This window comes from Miniopterus natalensis, chromosome 2 (assembly GCF_054644295.1).
Source record: "Miniopterus natalensis isolate mMinNat1 chromosome 2, mMinNat1.hap1, whole genome shotgun sequence".
NCBI lineage: Eukaryota > Metazoa > Chordata > Mammalia > Chiroptera > Miniopteridae > Miniopterus > Miniopterus natalensis.
In genome coordinates this window covers 150343139-150366286 of record NC_142082.1, presented here as the reverse complement: position 1 = coordinate 150366286, position 23148 = coordinate 150343139, and the positions used below count along the sequence as shown (strand labels likewise).

General features: G+C 36.7%; 1 protein-coding gene across 1 annotated transcript in view; it reads right to left on the bottom strand.

Annotated features, from left to right (window-relative positions):
* The window catches only part of LOC107528362 (sucrase-isomaltase, intestinal-like), an 85910-nt gene that overhangs the window by 4299 nt on the left and 58463 nt on the right, over positions 1 to 23148 (bottom strand). The window contains exons 13-19 of the mRNA XM_016201439.2: positions 14643 to 14760; positions 10263 to 10431; positions 8670 to 8786; positions 5039 to 5187; positions 4225 to 4309; positions 2901 to 2957; positions 765 to 895 (exon numbers count right to left, since the gene is read on the bottom strand). Of these exons, the coding sequence (XP_016056925.2) occupies positions 765 to 895; positions 2901 to 2957; positions 4225 to 4309; positions 5039 to 5187; positions 8670 to 8786; positions 10263 to 10431; positions 14643 to 14760 (826 nt within the window). The remainder of the gene's footprint in view (positions 1 to 764; positions 896 to 2900; positions 2958 to 4224; positions 4310 to 5038; positions 5188 to 8669; positions 8787 to 10262; positions 10432 to 14642; positions 14761 to 23148) is intronic.

Genomic DNA, 23148 nt, shown 5'->3' with positions numbered 1-23148 from the left:
TCAGGTGTCAGAATCTGTGTGCCCTCTTTTTGTAATTCCACAATGGAGACAGAATTCAAGGATTTGATCCTAATCACATGGTAACCCAAAATTGCACAGAGAAAGAACTGCACAGTGAAAGTGATAAAACAATCTTACTCTCGGAGAAGTTGAGTTACCGTGAGAATTCCTTAAGGAAAATATTTGGATTTTGTATACAATGTCTTTCCAAAACTTCTCTCTAATAATGATGTATATTTTTAACTGCTTCTATTTTCAATTAATGCTGATTAGAGATTCTGATTTGCTATTATGAATCTTTGATATAAAATAGAACTATAAAATAATTATTATTGCCAAATATTATGCTTGTTTGCTAGTCAAAATCTTTGATTATAAACCTATGGAGGAAGAAAAAGATGAATTAAACCTAACCTAAATGAATAAAAGCATGAAGACCCTGACCTAGCCTTCATATAAAACCTAGAAGAAGTTTCATGAATTAGAAATCGCCGGCTGTCTTCAAGGTAACAAGGGCAGGACAGCTTAGAGCTGGATGAAATGCTCAAGCACATCGTCTGCTAACCTCTCCCTCCTTTTTTCTTGTCTCCCTTCTCTTCTTTTTCTCTCTTTCTCTCGCATGCACACAGGAGCACACTGGCTCATACACACACATGTCCAAACACACGCATGGGCCTGCGCTGGCCTCCCACTCGCTGCCCGGGAAGGAAGCCTGAGCACGTGTCAAATCCCAGTCCACGGGGCCCGGCAGGAGGAGCGGCTACCTCAGGGCTGTCGTTCTGGCCGGGAGCTGAGCTGGCAGCACGTGTCCTCCACGAATGAAGAGGGGGATGACGTCCAGAGGAGCAGGGACCTCCACAGACTGCTTCAGCCAGGAAGGCGACACGCGCTGCCCCTGGACGGAACAAGCCAGAGTCACCCACTCCACATCCATGACTGGGGAGAGGTACTAGGTTTCAGGAGACACAAGACCTTAAAAGCTGAGCTTCTGTTTAAATGCAACAAAGCACCCATGGAATTCACTAATAGAGAAGGTGACTTAAATGTCTGTATCAGTGTTTTTAAAAAAGGGGAAAAAACTTACATGAACTCCAGTATGTAAAACGCATGAAAGTGGGATTTATTAGTATGTACTTATTTCAGAAGTTCAACTGTAGAACTACATTTACTTACGAAAAAGTTAAACGACAGGAGTACAAGTTAACTTTGGGCTCCAGAGTGTTAAAATTTGATGTAATAACACGTTCGTGTGAGCATTTTTATTATACTCTTTTAAAATAAATTTTATTAAGAAATAAAATTTAATGCAAATATTTAAGGAAATTTATGAAGCATCTTTATAGAATATTATTTAAAAACTATTGTTTTAACTGTTTAAGATACCATATATAATAACCTGACCTCAAGAATGGAGAATTCTTTTTTTTTTTTTAATATATCTTTATTGATTTCAGAGAGAGGAAAGGAGAGGGAGAGAGAGAGAGAGAAATATCAATGATGAGAGAGTCATTGATTGAGCCCTCAACCCGGCATGTGCCCTGACCGGGAATCGAACCCTGATCTCCTGGATCCCAGGTTGATGCTCAACTTCTGAGCCACGCCCGGCCGGGTGAGAATGGAAAATTCTTAATACCACTTCCCCCATTCACAACTTACTGATAATTTGAAAATGGATTGCATATCCTTTCTTCAAATGTGGTCTTAGTCTTATCTTTATCACCTAAACTTATTACCATAAAAATTTCTTGAAGACTAGGTGAAATTAGCTAATGCCCATCAAAACGTACTAAAAGAATGGGAGAAAAGAATTCAATTATAGGAGAGGTGTCACATTGCTTCCCTCACATTCCACTGTTTTGCCTCATCATGGAGACCGTAGACTAGGTGTACCTTATGTACAAAATATTAGTTAGATCAATGAAATTATATTTCTTGGGAATTTGAACTATAAAACATGGGGGGAAAACCTGCCCTCTTATCACAGAAGCACAAAATATGTACTAAAATATAGCCCAAAATATAAAATGTAAGTCCAAAATATAAGTCTAAAATTCCATAAAATATAAGTCCAAAATATAGAGTCCATTAGAAGCGGAGGCCCTTTAGAAGCCAGTTGTTAATAAAATAAAAATGGTCCCATGGAATGTTGAGTCCTGGTAATGGCACAACATGGGCTGAAATTTCACAAACTTGCAATTGAGTAGTGAATTTCTCCAGGAAATCCAGTGCTACTACAGTTGCTGTTCTTAGATTTCCATAAGATCCCTTTTGTCATTTCATGCGTATCCCCATAATAAACCCCATACTTGAGCAAGCTTGAATGGGTTTCTGTTCCTACAAGATAAAATATCTGCCCAGCCGGGCATGGCTCAGCAGTTGAGCACTGACCTAGGATCCAGGTGATTGGGGTTCGATTCCCGGTCAGGGCACATGCCTGGGTTGGGGATTCAATCAATGACTCATCATTGATGTTTCTATCTCTCTCTCCCTCTCCTTTCCTCTCTCTAAAATCAATAAAGATATATTTTAAAAAAACAACAAAACAAGATAAAGTATCTGATTCATAAATTACAATGTCTGTTATACTCTGCTACAAGGAAGTATCACTATGTAGAGTCATTTGCTTTTAAGAATTTAAGTGGCTGCATAAAATAAATATCTACTCTACTTCTAAAAAAATTCATTCTATCGCTCCTCTTAAATATTCACCAATCTATATATGGCCTAATTCTACCATTTTGAGAAGAGCAAACAATTGTACACAAAAGGGTTTCACAAAGAACCAAGTTATCAGAATTACACAGTCCAGTGCTCTAGAGGTCATATAAAAGCGGGAATAAAAGAGCATATAAATCCCTGAGTTCATAGATTTATGTTATTTTTTTCTATAAAATACATACTGTATAAAAGTCAAACCAGGTTGCTTCAGGAAAATACACATACACAGATCTTGCTCCCTGTGAAAAAAAAAAACAAACACAAACATTTGACCTTTCAAAAAAAATTTTGAGTTAAAATATTCCAGCAAAAATACATTTGGCTCTCTGGACATTGAATCCTATCATATTTACCGTTAAAATCAAGTACTAGTCAACTCATGCATGATTTTGCAGTAGAGCAAGGGAATCTCCATGAAACGTGCATGATCTATCAGAAAATGTTTCATGTCTAGATTATGACATTTTAATGTACACTCTTGATATTTTCTAAAAAGCCTAATTAGGTTTGCTCTATTCCAAAATATTAAGTCTCAGTACATGTAGATATATTCTATTACTAACCATGCAATTACTTTGTGGCATTTTAGCTCAATGGTGATTGTGATACAGTTGATAAAAATGTAATATATGAAGTACTTAATTTAAAAACTTTTTGGAGTTCTTACTAAATACAGGTTTGTTCTTGTATATGTTATATATATATTATTATGTGTACATTTCATGTTTATATTCATATATGTAAAGAACAATCCAGAAATACAGAAAATAGTTGCTCTGAAGAATCCCATAAAGGCCCAATTTCAGTTCTTGTGTAACTGTGACAAGTTCAAAGCTAGTGAAATTTGACACAATAAACAGGCAGCCTTGAAAGTATTTTTTCTACCTCTGGGAATTTTAAAATTAAGTCCCAAAAGTTTGCACTTATTTGCTGTCAATGCATCCCCATGATATTGAGCCTGCCTGCTCTCCTGCATGTGTGGCTTTTACCCCCAGAGTTCTTTCAGATTTCAATGATGTTATCCCTCCCTTTGTGACTAAAGTATGGTATGGGTAAGAGCTGTCTGGAGGAGAAGGGAAAATGAATATGAAAGACGAATTTGTTATTTTGTGGGTTTTTTCCCCCCAAAAAGTCTAGTGAAGCAACTGATGTTCTCAAAATAGACTTTATTGCTAGGATATTGGCATAGGTGAACAAAGTGCTTTATCTCTATTCCTTTTATATTTGGGGGTCAAAATCTTCTGCAAGTTATCTTGAAATCAATTTCAGAATCTCTGAATGGCAAAAGCATATATTTCAGTTTTGTTGAGATTTATTTAACATGAAGTATATTTTACATAAGATAAAATAAACATATAAATACACAGTTTTCAAATAAAAGAATGAAAATGATGTAAGAAAAGCAGGAGACCATGGCAAACCTGGACTGGCTGTAAGTATCAAGTGGCACCAAGGTAAACTACAGGGAATAACTCTATCATGCTGATGTAAAAGCCTAGTACTTACCTCTTCAAGCACTGGAGCAATCATTAAAGCTGGCCCCCAAAGGAATGCTCTGTCAATTCCATGAGTCTGAGGGTCTGATGTAAATCTGGGTTTTCAGGGTGAAAAATCATTAACTTAATCCAATTAATGTCTTGCATAAGTAGCTAAAGTCTTACTCAACCACCTCAAGCTCACCAAGAAAACCAAAAAGATAAAAATAGGGAAAGGTTTAAGGGACAAGCAGAGTTTTAGGAATAAAATCTCATCATCAAGTAAAGCGACTGGAATCTGCTGTCTTCCCTGATCAGAAGATAAATGGGCATTAAAGCTAAGGTTGAAATAGTGCCAGGCAATCAAATCGTCTTAAGTTTTTGTTGTTCCTTTTTGCACCTTAAACAGCCTTTAAGGATTCAGCATCAATCCCATCTCCTTCACAGAGATGTCCATTGCATTTCACATTGACCCTGCCTTTCTTTGAATGTTTATAGGTTATGCCACATAACTGGGACATAAATATACAACGTTCTATATTATACTCAGTTTCTTTCAAACCTTTTAGTTGTGATCTTCCCAGCTTTCTCTGGGCAGGGGCCATGTTTCATTGTTTTTCTGTATTCCACACTCTTTACACAGCAAGACACAACTTTTGTTTTTGTTAAGTGATTGAAAGGGTTTTCTTAATTAAATTCTTCAAATCTGCAAACTCTTTCTAATTATGGCCAATGGGGAAAAAACCTGATTTTCATACTTATTTATTACAAAAATAATTCCCTTAGTAGGAGAAACCAGGCTTCTAGGATCTATATAGCAGAAAATCTAAGGCTAGGACAATTACTCATGCATCAATCCTCGGACCACTGTATTTCCACTGGTATGGGAATGGTAGAAGAGGGTGTATAAGTAAGGCAGCAATGAGTATCTAATCCTTAACGCGGAACGAGAAATTGCAGCGAACTCTTCTCCAAATACCCCAGGGTCTTGTTCCTATAAAAGAGAAACATTTCAATAGACTTATTACCTGAAATGGGAAATTTTAAGTATTACTTTACTTTCTCCTTAGGGGTTAGGGAGAAACAGAACACTTTAAAAATACGTTTACTTTCAATTTCCAAGCTTTTCACTATAATAGTTATTGCAGAGTTGTTTCTCAATTAAATACATTACATACACTTTACATAGTATACAGGGATGGGCAAAAGTAGGCTTATAGTTCTGAGAACATGAAACACGGAGTTTATTCTTGTATTATTATTTATTCTTGTATTATATATTTTCCCATATGAGCAACAGTAAACTTACATCTGCCCACTGCTGTATGTGGTATGTAGTTTGTATGCCCAGCTAACAGAAAAGTTTCAAATAATTTCTGGATGAAAGATCATTACTATACCTTCTCCCCAAGAGAGAGGGCAAATGCACAGCTATTGACTGAAGAATGATTTTACCTTCAGACTGAAGAGAGACTCTTGTATCAGATCATACTAGAATATCTGCCTGACATCAAAACAAGAGCTGAAAATTTGATAGATTGTGAGCTACTAAGGAAAGATAGCTATCCATATCACAGGTTTGTCTGTAGCTACCTTATGTTATAAAGGTAAACTTTGTTAACAGGTTATTTAAAAGGATGCAATGTGTTCCATCTTTTAGAAATTATCAACAATGCATTTTCAGTTCCAGTCAAAATGTCCATGTAGGTAAAAGTGGTGCTCAAATCCTCCCACAACTACATAAAAATTACAACTACAGAACAACTATCATTCAGAATAACCTGAAATTTAGCTGAACAGAAGTCATACAACTAAGGATACAAAGAAGAATCCACATCAAGACTGCTAGAACGGGCCAAGACTCGGAACAGACTAGTCCCACACACACGTGGTGGATAAAAATCGGGAGGGATAGCTCTGCTTTGAAGATCCCCCGTCCTTAACTAGGCCCCCCATCCCAGGGTTCCAGTGCTGGGAAGAGAAGTTCCCATAACTTCTGGCTTTAAAAACCAGCAGGGATTGTGGCTGAGTGAACAGAGGGCTGCTGGGGTCCCAGGCACTTCCTCTTAAAGGGTCTGTGCATAGACTTACTTGGACTCCTTCTCTCTTAGCTCCAGTGCTGGGGCAGCAGATGGAAAGACATCAGGGACATACAGGGAGGAACTGAATTATCTAGCATCAGGGCAAGAGCTGGAGGGCAGCTTCCTCCCAGAGAGAAGTGCTAACAGAAGCCACTGTTCCTGTGCTGAGCCTTCCCCCAACAGAGTCGGCCAGCAGGCACCATGTCTGAGTCTCCATCAACCCAGCTAACACTGTAATCCTGCCCTAGCAATTCCCTGAGACCCTGCCCCACCCAAGATTCAAGCCGACCCAAGCTATTTCCAGTGGCTTTACCACACAAATAGCTAATCTTGGCTCATGCTTCAGATTTTCCTAAAATTACTCAAACAAGCAGTATCTGGCCTCATCATGCTATGTACCTCTCACTAAGTGGTTTCAGGCCCAGCACTAGAGGCACCCAGCCTTGGCTCACAACTTGCTCTCTCCTGGGCACCTCTAAACCTAGCACAAGTAGCAGCTATCTGCAGATCACTTTGTAGCTCATGCCAGAAGGCACCGGGCAGAACATAGGTGGCAGCTGACTTTGGCCTGCACCTCCTGGGAAGCCCCAGAACCAGCCCACTCAGTGGACAGCTTTAGACCTTGTTGAAGTACCATGCAACCACCTGCACAAGCAACATACTCAAGGGGCAGACTCAGCGGGCACCAGAGCCCCACTGATATAAGTCCTGCTCTGTGGAGACAGCCCCTGCACAGCTGATCCTGCACAATGGGTGCATCCAGTCCTTGCAGCTGATGGGCCTGAGGGTGTAAATCACTGCCACTGACATGCCAACAGCAATCAAGGCTCAATTACAACAGAAATGTGTATACACAGCCCACACAGGGTGCACACCTGGAATGCCCAGCTCAGGTAATCAGGAAGGCTGTGCCCCTGGACCCTACAGAACACCTACTACATAAGGTCACTCTACCAAGCCTGGGAGATATAGCAGCTCTACCTAATAGAAACCAAAACAAGGAGCCTGTCAAAACGAGGAGACAAAAAAGCAAGTCACAAACGAAAGAACAGAACAAAACTTCAAGAAAAGAACCAAACAAAATAGAAATAAGTAATCTACCACATGAAGAGTTCAAAACACTGGTTATAAGGACCCTCAATAATCTCAGTGAGAACTTCAACAAAGAGATAGGAAACATAAAAATAACCAGTCAGAAATGAAGAATACATGAACTTAAATGAAACATAATTTAGAATTAACAGTGGAGTAGATGAAGCAAAGGATCCAATCAGAGATTTGGAAGATAAGGAAGCAGAAAACCCAATCAGAACAACAAATAGAAAAAAAGAATCCAAAAAAGTGAGGAAAGTAAAAGGAACCTCTGGGATAACTTCAAGCATACCAACACTCACATCATAAGGGTACCAAAAGGAGAGGACAGGGAGCAAGGAATTGAAAACCTAGGTGAAAAAACTTGTATAACCTGGTGAAGAAATAGACATAGAAGTGCAGGAAGCACAGAGAGTCCCAAACAAGATGAACCCAAATCGGCCCACACCAAGACATATCATAATTAAATGCCTAAAGTTAAAGACAATGAGAGAATCTTAAAGCAGCAAGAGAAAAGCGGTTAGTTATCTACAAGGGTACTCCCATAAGACTGTCAGCTGATTTCTTAGCAGAAAATTTGCAGTCCAAAAGGAAGTGGCAAGAAATATTCAAGGTGATGAAAAGCAAGGACCAACAACCAAGATTCCTCTACCCAGCAAAGCTATCATTTAGAACTGAAGGTCAGATAAAGAGCTTCCCAGACAAGAAAAAGCTAAAGGAGTTTTCACCACCAAACCAATATTACTAGAAATGTTAAAGGGACTGCTTTAAAATAGGAGGAAGGCCGGGGAGATGGGTAAAAAGGTAAAGAGATTAAGAAATACAAATTAGTAGTTACAGAATAGTCATGGGGATGTAAAGTACAGCATAGGGAATATAGTCAATAATACTGTAGTAACTATGTATGGTGTCAGATGGGTATTAGATTTATCAGGGTGATAACTTAGTGAGTTATATAATGTCTGATCACTGGGTTGTACACCTGAAACTAATATAATATTGTATGTCAACTGTAATTGAAAAATTAAAAATTATTTAATGTAAAGAAAAAATAATGCATTTTCAAGGACAACTGTAGAAAAGCTACTTCGCCAACATTTATTTCTAGTTATTCTCAGTTTTTGATAAAATCAGTAACATGTAAATTTAAAAAAAAATTACACATTCTGACAACTATGTTATAAACAGTTTGACTTACTTCCTATTTTTATAATTCTATATGTATTTTTGAATCCCAGTTCCTAAGTAGAGGTTAATACTAAATACTGTATAGCAGCTATCACTTACACTGACTCTCACTCACCTTATTTCCAATTGCATTATGGTTTCTGGAAAAGGGATAAAATGCCCCAAGTTGCATCCAACGCAGGCAAAGTTCATAAGTTGTCTCTTCATTAAAGCCACATATGTCAGCTCCAATCTGGGAAAGATTTTTATGACTTCAAAATATATCACTTATTAATTTTGCCATAAAACCTGCACTGAAATTTTTAGGATACATTATTTTTAATTTTTAATGTGGAATTGAAAGGTGAAAAATCCTCTTTGAGAAGAACATTTGGAATAAAATAGTGACAATTCCCTCTTGTTCACCTTGATAAAAAAAAAAATACTATGGGCTACATGACAGTATAAGCCTTGAAGGTCATCCAATATGCTGACAAATGCTTTTTTCCCCCAAGTACAGTACTGTAAGTTTCCTATCTCAATATGAGAGTTAAAGACATAGGCCATTTAGCTAATTTAAATCCCTAGTGGTTAATCACTCAGATTGAAACAAAAGACGCAGGATTATTGCACCTGACTATGCCCTTTTCTGTGTCATATAAACTTACAGATACTTTGCTTCCTTCTATCTAATGAAGGCCTCTCTCAGTCTTCAAATTGTTTTATTCCAGAACTCTTGTTCTCTCAGAAATGTAATCGTTAACCTCCAAATTCAATTAATGTTGAAGTTTGTAGGCAAAAAAATATCATGAAAAAATAAAGCATGGAGTTTTAAAACATGTCACTTGTAATAAAAATGTTAGTTCCCCAAACCATGGGGGTTGTAATCTACTCCACTAAAACTCTACGATTTTCAGTGGAGAAAGACCAGGTCATGTTCTCTTTCTCTCTGAGGCCGCTTATATTATAAGTTTTGCCTCTGTTAGTTTCTAGTCTAGACAAAACTTGAAGCTGTGTTTCATTTTCAATATTTATTTAGCAATTCTTCTTTGAAAGTACCTAATCCATCACTAGAACAACAAATGCTATTCTCACTAAATTTGAGTTTACAGCAACTTTACTTAAAGCTTTCCAAAATAAGACAAGTGTAGCTCTAAAAAATGTTTTCTTGTAGAAAATCATTGGGATGTGGGGAATCTGCTACAATAAAACTTTAAAATTTGTTAACATAGCAGCAAATTCTTTCATAGCTAAATTGTTTATCACCAGAGCTCAGATAAGGAAGTATTTTTCTGTGTGTTTGGAATATTTTGCTGATTTAATTTCACTTCCTCCCTGAGTGAACTTTCTATCCCTCCTTCCAAATTGTCCATCCCTTCTTTTTTCACACATTATCTATAAAGCTCATAGTAATAGGTTGTAGGAGAATTGTGGATGGGTTAAGGACAGAAGTGAATGACAGAGGAAATAAACCACTCGAGTTTTACCATGACCAAGTGTCTTACTGACATAAACCAAACAAACAAAAATATTTAAGAAATATGTGGTTCTCTTAAAATCTGCATAGGTTGAGGGCAATTCTACAATGGCTATATGAAGTGTGTTATTTATAATGTCCTGAAAAAAACTTGAGTGCACTTTATATTCACAGAAGTAGTTTGGCACCCCCAAATAATACTGGTTGACGGACAGGCCTTAATTTAAATGAATGTTTAATTTTAAAACTTACGTATGGAATTCCAAAGAGATTAAATTCTAGCATTCCAATGATTGACATATGCATATCTCTCCAACGTGAAAAGTTATCACCCAGCCAATGGCCAGTGTATTTCCCACTCCCAACAAATGTTGATCGGCTCAAAACAAATGCACGCTTTCCTGTAGTGTTTTGAGAAGCACTTAAGAAAACATAAGAAAAATTTCTTTAGTATTATTCTAAAAAGATCCTTTTTTACCTCCCCAAAAAACACATGATCTTAAAACATATGAACAAGTCCCTATTTCATGTAATTTAAATATTTTATGAAAGGTATAAATCTGTGTGAACATGAAATGGAGGGAATGAAGAGAACAAAAAGAGAACTTACCGTATGTAAACTATTTTACACATTTCGTGAAACAGCTGGAAAAAGCCAGTGCTAACCATCCCAACCAGATTTTCTCACACTAAACTTTTCTTATGAGTTACATACTACACTGCAGGTAGTACAGGGTTTCTTGACCATGGCTGCATATTACAAACATCTGAGAGATTTAAAAGGGAAAAAAAAGGAAGACACCATCCTTGATCAATTAAATCAGACTATCTAGGAATGGGTCCCGGGCACCAACATTTTAAAAAATTCTGTGTTTTTTAATACGTGGCAATGGCAACTTTTATACTAATGTGGAAAATGCCAGTAATTATCGTTTGATACTGATTCTATTTCCTTAGTGAAACCTTATATGTATATGAAATATAACATGTAGATATTTAGTATCATTATTATAAGTTTTTGCTTTGGTTGTCCTTTTGTTTGAATTTAAGATGTATGTTTGATGGTTTTTGTTTTTGTTTTTCTTTAACATCTAAATCTGGTCTCCACTCTATTTCAGCTCACTCCTAACTCTGATCATCACTCATATTCTAGGGTTCCTTTGACCTCCTATTTCAAACCGTCTCACAACCTCATTGAAACGCTCACAGTTGATTCAATCCACATATGTACAACATACATAATAAAAATTGATTTATTGTCTGGCCGGGCATGGCTCAGCGGTTGAGCATCGACCTAGGATCCAGGAGATCGCAGTTTGATTCCTGGTCAAGGCACATGCCCAGGTTGGGGGTTCTATCCCCAGCTGGGGGTGTCCAATGATGACTTTCTCATCATGGATGTTTCTGTCTCTCTCTCCCTCTCCCTTCCTCTCTCTGAAATCAATAAAAATATATATTTTTAAAAATTGATTTATTTACAAAACTGATATATCTCTTTTTGCAATGGAAAAATTTGCTAGAATCTAGTACAATATAAAGCTCCTTGAAGGCAGGGACTTATTTCTGTTTTGTTTATTGATATATTCCTCAGTGCATAGAACAATGCCTGCCACATAGCAGGTGCTCCATAAACGCTTCTTGAAAGCATGAAGGAAGAAAAGATAATTTCTTTAATACTATCTGGGATGTTGGAATAGATGAAAATCGCACCATTTTGATACACTTCTCAGAATGTTAATTTGTGTTTAGTCATGTAAAGAAAAATATCATTTAGCCTTGACTAACAAAAAATGAAGTTCCTAAATTTAATTATCAGAAAAAATATATAAATTTAAACACTGATTGTCGTAAAGCATGGAGACTCATCTCACAGACAACTTCATACATTTAATTCTGTTTTACAAGGAGGGTATTAGGTTTTGAAGGATGAATATCGTTAATTGCATTCTGTAGGGGCCGGAAAGATTCAAATATATAAGATGAGCTACCTAGACAAAGTCACACAGCTATTCCCTGTTAGAGTCTTATATCACTCGCTTCTAAAATAAGGACTGTGCCAGGCCCTCCCAATATTTCTTTTCATACATTAGGGTTAGAGTCAGAATTATAGCTAAGGGAGAAGTTGGAATTTATTTGGTGCTATGTTTAACCATTTTAAAATCTAACCTATAAATAAAAAGTTAACTGAAATGGGTTTTGCAATCAAACAGATGTAGCTTAAACTTCATGTAGCTCTTCAATATAAAACACATGTAATTTTGAGCATGTTACGTAACTACTATAAAATGGGGCCAAGGATGCTTAACTTCTCAGGGTTGTTATAATGTTTAAATGAAAAAAACACACGTGTATATATGAAAGCATATCTCTCAACCAGCTAGCACATAACAAGTGCTTAGTAACGGCTCATTTCCTTCCTGCACTCCCCACGCTGTACCTAGCAGCTCTCTGCTTCCCCCTGGTTGGACTTGAGTCACAGTTTCAGACAATATTCGGGTACCTAGAACTCCAGGACTAAACATTTTGTTTCTTGAGGGGAAAGTAATGAGGGAGAAATACGTTAAATTGTTAGATTGAATTGAATGATAGAGGCTCTAGTAATAAATTCAGTAAACATTTTTTATGCCTTCTCTAGATGAAGCTTGCTAATGCTTCCACATAAAACTATTTTTATGCCCCTGGGAAGTAGTTTTCATTGTTTGAGTTTCATTAAGTTCAGGGTTTGGAAGTCATGTTCATTTTTTATCCCTGAGGTCTGAAGTGTTCGGAAATATAATTTTCAACATTGAAGAGGAATACATGTCTAAACTACCCCTTCTTTCTCTCTCTCCCCCTCCTCCCTCATCTTCTTGCCTAAATTCCTTCATGAGTTAAACACAATTAGTGGTTCTTTGGGTAACGTAGGTCTGAGTGGCACATTCTAAAATCGAAAGAACTGAGTGCTTGCCTTTTCAATAGAAATTTGAAATGGCTTATTAAAACAAGGGTAAAAAAGATGAAGTGATTAAGCAAAGAAAAAACAACACTTAGACACAGGTAACAGTATGTTGATTCACAGAGGGAAAGAGGGTGGGGAGGTAGAAAAGGGGAAAGGGGGGATAAACGGTGATGGAAGGTGACTTGACTTGGGAGATGAACACACAATATAATATCCAGATGATCTGTTATAGAATTATACACCTGAAACCTCTATAATTTTATTAACAAAAGTCACCTCAGTAAGTTCAATAAATTTTTTTTAAAAATAAGATAAATAAACCTCAAATAGTTGTAAACCACTTGATTCTGGTTTGTTTGTTTTTTAAATTTATCTTTATTGTTGACAGAATTACAGATGTCCCTTCCCCCCCCCCCCCCCCCCCGACCCCTTCTACCCCATACCCACCAGCCAGGGCTTCACCACACTATTGTCTGTGTCCATGGGTTGATTGTGTTTTTTAAATTAGCCACATTAAAAATATATTCAGAATGTTGTCTATCAAGTTTACTATATGCTTATTAATTTCATTTTCAGTCAAATTAAGACCTAAATCTTTTTCAGTAGTAGGTAAGAGAGATCCTGGTTAAATGACCCTTATGTTCTTTTCAGCTCTGTAATTCTCAATCATGTTCACCAAACGGATTTCATTAAACTCTCTGAACTCACAGCTCTAGGAAAATGGCTATAGTCCAAAGCATAAAAATGAAACATATTTGTATATGACCAAAATAATCTGTTCTATTTTGATCCCGATACCTTAAAACCCAGTATTCCTGAGAGTTCACTTTATAAATCAAACAAGCTGACTGTATGAGTCATATATATTTTGCCTATATTTATGGAAAATTGTGAAAGTACTCCAATGAGCCTCAATCAGAATGAACACCTGTTTTAGACAGGCAAGCATACAGTAAATGGAAACACAGTGTTCTGCTCCTGAACTCGTGAACCTAATTCTACTAATGCAGACTACGAGATAGAGATACACAGGAAAAGACAGACACGGTGGAACACAGAAGAGCACCATAAATCAGGGTGGCACTGAGAGGGTGCTTCAGGACCTGGGATTATTAATTCCAGTAGAGAAGAGGATTGTTTGCCAAGCTTTCAGTGTATGGCGCTTGGTGTCTTAAACTTACGGCAGCACAAATCCTGATTTATGCCTCTAATGGTGGGGGCTTACCCATTCATATTTAACCAGGCTTCAAATGGCTCTATTCAGAGGTGAGGAAGTAGGATTAAGGCAGTACTAGTGCACAGCCCCCCTAAAAACCTCAGAGTATTAACAATTACTTCCTACATTACAAAATTGTCCCCAAATTGTCTCTAACATTTATCCGAAATTAAGATTTTAGCTTTAGTCGTCATTGACAAGGTTTTATGCCTCTAATAAGGTCATTCTGCTCTGCTTTTGTGCTATTGCAACAACAGATTCTAAAAATACTTGTAAAATCAATGGGAACATGTAATAAAATAATAAATCTGCAAGATAAAGTCTTAGAAGAGGAAGATTATTTACTGGTCCTTGAATAAATTAAGAAACAATAACATGTAACACCAGCTTTAAACAAACTTATCTTATTTCTTAAATTAAAAAAAAATATTGTGGATACTAAAACAAAACACTTCAAGGAGATTTATAAGCTACTCACTAGAAGGTAGATTTTGCTTGTGACCAGCCAAACAGAGAATGTGTATCATAATGATATCCCAGGTAAGTCTTGGAATCGGGACATAATGTTTTCTCAGCCAATAATCCACCTGTGATGTCTAAAAATGAAATAAGATAAATATGCATTCTTAACATAATTGAAATATCCTTATTGTATCTTATTTGTTTGTTTACATATTGGTCACCGTCACTAGTAGATGAGCTTCTTGAAGATATTAATGTCTTTCAATTAGTGACAGCTGTGTTACAATAACATGACAAACATTTTTTACTTTTATCTTGAATTTATGAGACATAGTTGGCTATTAGTATCAAGACTAAGATGGATTTCTTCTAGAAATACAGTTAGTTTAACATTAATAAATCAACCAATATAACGTATATTAACATATTTCAAAAGAAGCATATAATCATCTCCACAGATGCTTTTAAGTGTTTGATAAAATTGAACTTTACTCATGACAAAATCTCAGTAAAATAGTAATCAAATAAAACTTCCCTAACTTTGTTAAGCTTATCTACAAAAATACCTATAGCCAAATCCATACACAATTGTGAAATATTAAAAACATTTCATTGAGATTGGGATCAAGAAGGTGCCTGCCATTACCAATCTGTTCAGTCCTCTACTGGAGTTCTTATCCGGTGAAATAAGGTAAGGAAAAATAAATCCAAGGTAAAGGGGTTAGAATGGAAGAACCAATGTTATGTGTAATTCATATGGGATGTGAATGTCTACATAGAGAGAAAATCCTAAAGAATCAACAGGTAAATTAAGAGAATTAGTATTATAGTATAGCACATTTTCTGGATTAAAAAATCAATATAAAAAACTCAACTAATTACATTTTATAAATCAACAACAAATACAAAGTGAAATGATTAAAAAGAGGAAGTTTAAATGGTATCAATATAAAAAATATATTAAAAAAATAAATAAATGGTCTCAATAACATAGAGAACCTAGAGCAATAAGATTAACCAAATAAGTCTAAACCTTCATAAAGGTATTATAAAATTTTATTAAGTAATTTTAAAAGACAAATAAAGGGAAAAAGTACCATACTTATCCTACTGGAAATTCTGTATTGTAAAAATGTCAGTTTTTTCCAAATTGATTTATGGATTTAATGTCCAACGGCCAAAACATTCTTGAAGGCCAAGGTGATAAGCTCTACTTCCCACATTAATTCAAGACTCATTATAAAGCAGTAGAAATTAAGACAAGTGTCAAATGGGTGAAGAGAAAGAAAAGATCAATGAAACAGAAATAGCATTCTGAAAGTAACACAGTATACATAGATATCTGTCATAAGAAAAAGTAAGTAATGCAGCTCAGTGGGAGAAAAAATAGTCTTTTAATTGGCTCTGGGACAAGTCTTTCTCCACATTAAAAAAAAAAAAGTTAGACTGTTACCTCATACTGCTCAAAATTAACTGCGAGTAGATTAAAGACCAAAATGTGAAAGGGCAAAACTATATAATATTTTTAAAACTCTGTATGTTTATGACCTCATGTTCAAAAGCATTTCTTAACTTAAAAATTGATAAAGAAAGTGATTGATACATTTGACAGTTTAGTTAGGAACTTTTGTTCAACAAAAGACACTGAAATGCAAATGAAAAATAAGCCAGAAATTAGTAGCTTTGTTTTTTTAACATATACAACTAAAGCTAAAGGCTCAAAAGAAAAACAGGAAAAACCAGTGAAATGGTCAGTAAAACCTGAAAAGCCAATGAAGAGGAAAAATGCTTAATTCGTTTCTAATCAGAGGTATGCAAATTAAATGCATAATGAACTGATATTTCACTCACCAGATTAACAAAAAAATTAAGATGGCTGAGCAACTGGTTCTATTTTCTTGCTAAGCTCTGGTCAGTTCAGTAAAATGCCATCTTGTGTTTGCTTTCCTTCCTCCCCTGCCTCATTCCCTCTTTTCCTTACCTTTCCTGCCTTGGGATTGCTTCACCTCCTGCTCCTCCATCCCCCCAAAAAAGCAGCCCACCATTCCCAGGTAAGCCTATCATCGCCTCAGGCTCTTTTTCTAGGGGAAAGTGGGATGAGACATTCTCTGTGACTTTTGAAGGTAATGGCATAAGATTGAATTCCCTTTCTTTTTTTTAATCTCTATGGACAGAATTTTGTGTTTTTCCCATTTTCCCCCTACTTCATTAATACCTGAAATTCTGGGCGTGGCTTCATTTTGCCATCATCACCCAGAAGTCTCTGATGTCATTTCACTTTATGTTTATATGTCAGTAACCGTCACTAGACACTGAGCTTCTTGGGGACAACTGTCTTTGGGGTTTGTGTGCCCAGGCCCCTGGGCAGTTAGAATGGAAGGTGGGTGTCTAGCATCTGGTACTGTGCGTAACAGAGAGGAAAAGGTTGTTCAAGAGTATAAAGGATTCTCACAGAGCAGACCTAGGAAATTGTCTCCCATTTCTACAAAAAATTGAAGAGGAAATATGTTTAAAGTATAGAAAGCCTAGGTTAAATATAAGAAAAAAATTGCCAAGCCAAATAATAACTTTCTTCCTGGAGATTTTTAAAAACAGAAAAGACTACAGTTATATAAAACTTGAGCATTGTCATAGCTAAGTAGGGGAAACCAGGTACCACTAACATTCCCTACTTGCTGTAAGAGCTTTGGCCTCTGCGCATACACAGAAGGGAAGAAGTCTCATCAGTTGATGGCAGAAACCTGGGCTTTCGGGAAAGGAGATACCAGGACAGGAAGGGCATCTTCCCTCCACGCTAACTCGGTGTGAAACAAGCAAGACAGAGTCAAAGTGGAGTTTTTTTTAGAGAGAGAATTGGAGATTAGCTCTTGTTTCTAAAAGCTATTTGCAGGAAGAATTAGGCCATCCTCTTCTGTTTTTCCATTTCTTTTTTTTTTTAACAGCTTTATTGAGGTATAATTGATATACACAAAACTGCACATATTTAATGTATACCGTTTGATGACTTTGAACATATGCAGCCGCCCATGAAAGCATCACCACAGTCAAACACACCCATCAGCTCCAAAAATTTCCTCATGTCCTTTTTTTTTTTTTTTTTTTTTGGTGTCAAGAACACAACATAAGATTACTCTCTTACAAAATTTTTAAGTGCACAATACAGTATTATTAACTAGCGGCCCTAGCAGATCTCTAGAACTTATTCATGTTGTATAACTGATAACAGAGGGGAAAGAGATGTAAATAATCAAGAATAGTACCAAGAACCCTACGGGCACCCGCTAAACTATATATAGTATTGATTCTAGAGATAAGGAGGAAGAGAATGAAGGGAGGCGGGAGAGAGAGAGAGAGACAGAGACAGACAGACAGACATCAGTGTGAGAAACATCGATCGGTCGCGTTCTGTAATGCCCCGACAGGGGATCGAACCCGCAACCTTTTGGTGTGTGGGGTGACACTCCAACCAAACGAAGTCACCCGGCCAAGGCTCTGTCTTTTTATATCATACCAACTGACACACAGAAAAATACTCTCTCTGAAGCATATTTGAATTACATCAATAAAGAAAAACTTGCCAAATAAAGTCTAAAATTTAAAACGTAGGAGAACTCAAAAAGGTTACTAAAAAATATACTCTCCAAGGACAGACTTTCCAAAGCACTTGTAAGAAGCTGTGTGTGTTCTTAATGTAGCAACCCTTATCATTTTAGTTAAGCTTGGGGAAAAGTTTGCCGTCTACTGAAATTTCTTTTTTGCTATTCCTTGGGCTATATGGCATATGTATTTAACAGCGGTGACTATAATGCAAAAAAAAAAAAAGAAAAGAAAAGAAAAAAAGAAAAAGAAAGAAAGAAAGAAAAGGATTTGCCTTTTTGTCCTGCTTTATATTCTGTATTATTTGAGTAACAGGATAATGAATTTAAGAGGTTTTCCAACTGACAGAGATTATAGAAATGAGCAAGACTGACATGGTTGTATGCACCTGTCTGACAGCTTGCACTGAATTCTGTCAAACAAACCCCAAAGATGAAAGCTCAGCTCCTAGGGCCAGCTCCAAACCTAAATGTTTTCTACTATGTGACAGTCCTGCTCAGCTTGGGCCTCTACATAGAAATTTACTGATGTGCAAGTTTTCACGGTTCTAAGAGACCAGAGCTGGAATTAAATAGACCTGGGCTCAAATCCTGACACTGCCATTTACTAACCCCATGACTTTCAGGAATGTACCTCACTATTCTGAGCCTTAGTTTCTTCATCTGGAAGATGGGAATACTAACTTTTTAATATGCTTTATAAAATACTTGTTCTTTATTTCATTGTTCTAAGGTTATTACCAAACCTTAGAATATTGTGTGACACAAAGGAGGTGTTTAACAGATTTTAAAATTAGTAGTAATTCTTATTTCATTGTTATGTTCTGAGAATTAAATGAAATTCTATAAATAATGTCTTTTATATTAGTCTTAACATTTTAATTATATTATCAATAATAAACAATATTACTAATATTTATATTAATAATAAATAGTACTACTAATTGTTAGTACTGCATATGAAATAAAGGTATTTCCTATTTTACATGTTCTCCTTGTACAATGTGGATCTTTTAAGTCCTTTCAACCTTCCTACTAGGATTTTATGTTTATTTGTCTAGCTTAAAATTATGGAGCCTAATCTCAAGGCATTTACTGCAGCTTGGGGTGAAGCTGCTGTGCACATCTAGCTGAAGAACAATCAGATGAGCTTTGGAATGAGAGAGATCTGTAAAAACAAGTAGAGTGCAGCATGGAGGAGTGGCTGATCAAGGTATTAACTTCTGTTTCATTCTAGCAATATCTATCTCCCCGTTGTTTCAAGATGTCTCTGATTTCAACAGGTGTTTCTGAAGGCTTTCTGAAAGGCATTAGTTCTCAGCAAATTTATTCCTAAGGTTTGCCTCCAGAAATGTATTTCTTTTGTTTTTAAGGAAAGTATGTGAAGGGGTAAAAGAAAGAGGTGTTTGCATATTAGGAGGCACTAATTTTAAAAGCACTAGGAAAGGGACAGAGATTTGGTGCTCTTCTCTTCCCTAGAGAAGACATTTGAAAGGATGTGGAGCACTGCAGGAGGTTTTCTGGATCTGCAAGATCCAAGGTTCCCAAGGTCTGCAAAGATCCCCACGTGCATGCACGGAAACAACAAAAGGACCAGGCTTGAGGCAAACATTGGGCTTGGACAACTGGACTTGCATCTCAGCAGAACCCAAAGACTAAAAGGTCTTCCTCAAATAGTGTTTCTCTGACTAAGACCATTAGGATCTTTCCATGACTCAGAAAGTAGAGAGAAGTGTGCTCTAGTAATGACTGAGAAAGATTTTTCCACCTGAGAAGGTTGAGATGGGAGCTGAGAAACATATTTTTTTTGTTTGAAAGGAAATAAAGTAATACAATACTTCTGGTATAGCCACAATTTACATTAAGATGGGGTTTTATGACAAGTAAGAAACTCATCAGGCGTAGGAGGGAAAAAATGATGAGAGGCCGTGAAAATGTACAACTCCAAGAAATGTATTAATTTGGTTGAGAAAAGGTTTGTGCACAATTCGGTACCAAAGTAATGAGAAAATCAACTGAATCTAAATATTAGCAAAAGAAGACTAGATAGTAATAAAAAATGGGATCATGAAGTGGTAGGTAGAATAATGGTCCCCAGAAGCATATCCTAATCCTCAGAACCTGTGAATATGTTACCTACATGTCAAAAGAGACTTTACAGATGTGATTAAAATTAAGGACCTTGAGATAGGAAGAGTAGTTTGAATTATGTCAGTGAGTCCAATCTAATAACTGGATCCTTAAAAGGCAAAAACCTTTGCCAGTTGTGTTCAGAAAGATGTCACGGTGGAAGAAGAGTTAAAGGCAGATACAACACTGCTGGCTTTGAATGTGGAGGAAAGGGGCCATGAGCCAAGGAATGTGGGAAGCGTCTGGAAGCTGGAAAGGAAACATAAAGGCACTCTCCCTTAGAGCTTCCAGAAAGGAACACAGCTCTGCCAACATATTGATTTTCTTTTTTTTAATCGTCACCTGAGGATATTGTTTCTATTGCTTTGCAGAGAGAGTAAAAGCGGGGGGGGGGGGGGGAGGAGACAGAGAGAGAGAGAGAGAGGAGAGAGCAGGAAGCATCAATGTGAGAGAGACACTTCGATTGGTTGGGGCCAGAGACTGAGCCTGCAACTGAGGTAAGTGCCCTTGGCCAGAATCACACCCAGGACCCTTCAGTCCATGGGCCAAGGCTCCAACTGCTGAGTCAAACTGGCTAGGGCCAACATCTTGATTTTTAACCCAGTGAGTCACGTGTCAGATTTCTAACGTACAGAACTGTAGGATAAAAAATTATTTTTCAGCCACTAAATTTGTGATAATGTGTTACGGCTTCAGTAGAAAACTAATCCACCTAGCAAGAGTTCTAAGTATTTCTACTAATAGGATAGTACCAATTATAGAGTAATTGAGAGGTAACTTGTGGTTGCCATTTCTCTGAGTTGGGAAGCACTCATCTCAAGCAAAAAAAGTAACTTTGCATTCAGTACAATTTATTTTAAAATAGTTCACTAATCATACAAAGATGTTCTAGTTCCTCTGGTACTTAACCCTATTGCCTAATATTTTATTATTTCTTTGTATATTTTCAGTCTCCCCAACTTCTGATGTTTTTGAAGTTGAGATCTGGCTACTCTTCATAATTCTCTACTCCCTAACTCTCTCACTGTGTTAACACCTGGGATAAGTACATTAGGTGTGGATTTGATTATTCATGGCTAAATCATATCCTGTGATCTTAATCACACTAATAGTATCCTACTAAAACACAAGGTCCTGTAAAATGGAAATATTTCTTATCATATATTCATAATAGCTCTCCAAAGAAGTATGGGTGTACAGACCTGCAATGTGGGGAAGGCTGATAAAAGAGCAGAGTGAAAAGGGTGTGCTATATGCTGAAAGCCATGTAGGGTTCCCTCATGCAGCACTGAAGCAAAAGTTGCAACACCTGGTCAAAGATTTCTCTTTCTAAGCCCTACTCTGACCCTGGCAGTGGAAGGGGTTAAAGGGAATGTTTGCACGTAGATGATATACCTCCAACATTGGTGCTGCTGGGAACATGAGCCCTGGAGGTATTCTTAATACTTGCACAAGAGTGCCCGCATTTCAACATCTTCTGATCCTCCCATCCCTGTTGTGCATAGATTCAGAGATTCTCAAAGTCAAACCACACCTCTCGGAACATATACAGCATGTATCACAGAGGCTTGACTTAAAACAGGTCTACTCAGAGACAGCCCTGTGGGCAGTGACTTTAATGGGGTTGCTTTGTAGGATCCATTCTGTGAGTTGTCCTACCCTTATTCTTCTGGAGTTTCTTGCTTTTTCTCCTGGAATCATTAATTTTAGCTTTTATGACTTTTAAAATGCCTTTTGTTCACACAGCAGCAAGGATGGAAAGAGTCTAATACACAAAGAAATCTAATTCTAATCCAGATTCCGCTGCCTTGAAATGTTTGCCTCTCTCTTAGACCTTCAAAATTGAGATTTTAATATCATTTAATATCATTTCAAAGCTGTCTTTCTGATATATTGAAGACATATAAGATCTTAAATACCAAAAGGATTTGGTTTCCCTGGAAAGGGGGGTGGAGGCAAGACAATCATGTCCACTTAAAGCATTTTTGTAATCTACCATAAACTTTTCTCCCAAGTTGTTATTATTTTGAAAAGAATGTGTTTCTAAAAAGATGTAGAGCCTCTTGATGTTTAATTTCTAAATATATGCATTGGAGAATAAGTCTAAAGGAACTTTCAATGATTTTTCAAAATGTAAAATACAACTGAGGCACCTTACCTTGGCCATCACTTATGGCTTAAATTTAACTCATAGCTCAGCTCAAGTTAAAGCTATTTATAGTACATGCAAAATAGACAGGAATCTAGATATTTTGTAATAATTTTCTCACTCTCTGTAGATGAAGGCAGCAGCCGCCTCATATTCTTTGACTTCTCAAAGAACATTTTAAGCACTAACTAGGTCATGCTAAAGCCAGCCTGCTTGGCCACAAAGAAAAAAATATAACAAATGTAGATAATTAGCCACTGGAATGCAGTGGTTATTATGAACTCCTGTACTTTAACCAGAGTATAACTCCTAATTATCTCAAACTCCTAACTTTATACAATCAGAAACAGTTACAAATCAAAGAGACTACACAATGTGGTAAAACCTTAGATCAGCGATTTTCAATTTTTCTCATCTCATGGAACACATAAAACTAATTACTAAAATTCTGCAGCACACCAAAAAATATATATTTTTTGCTGACCTGACAATTTTGACTCATTCACAGTAGAGAGCTATTGTTGTGTTGGCTGTTGTTATTTTTTTTTTTATTTGACAATGTAAGGGAAAAGAGGTCAGTGCCCCTGACTAAATAGTCAGGTACTGCATGTTTTAACAATTCTTGCAGCACACAGGTTGAAAATTGC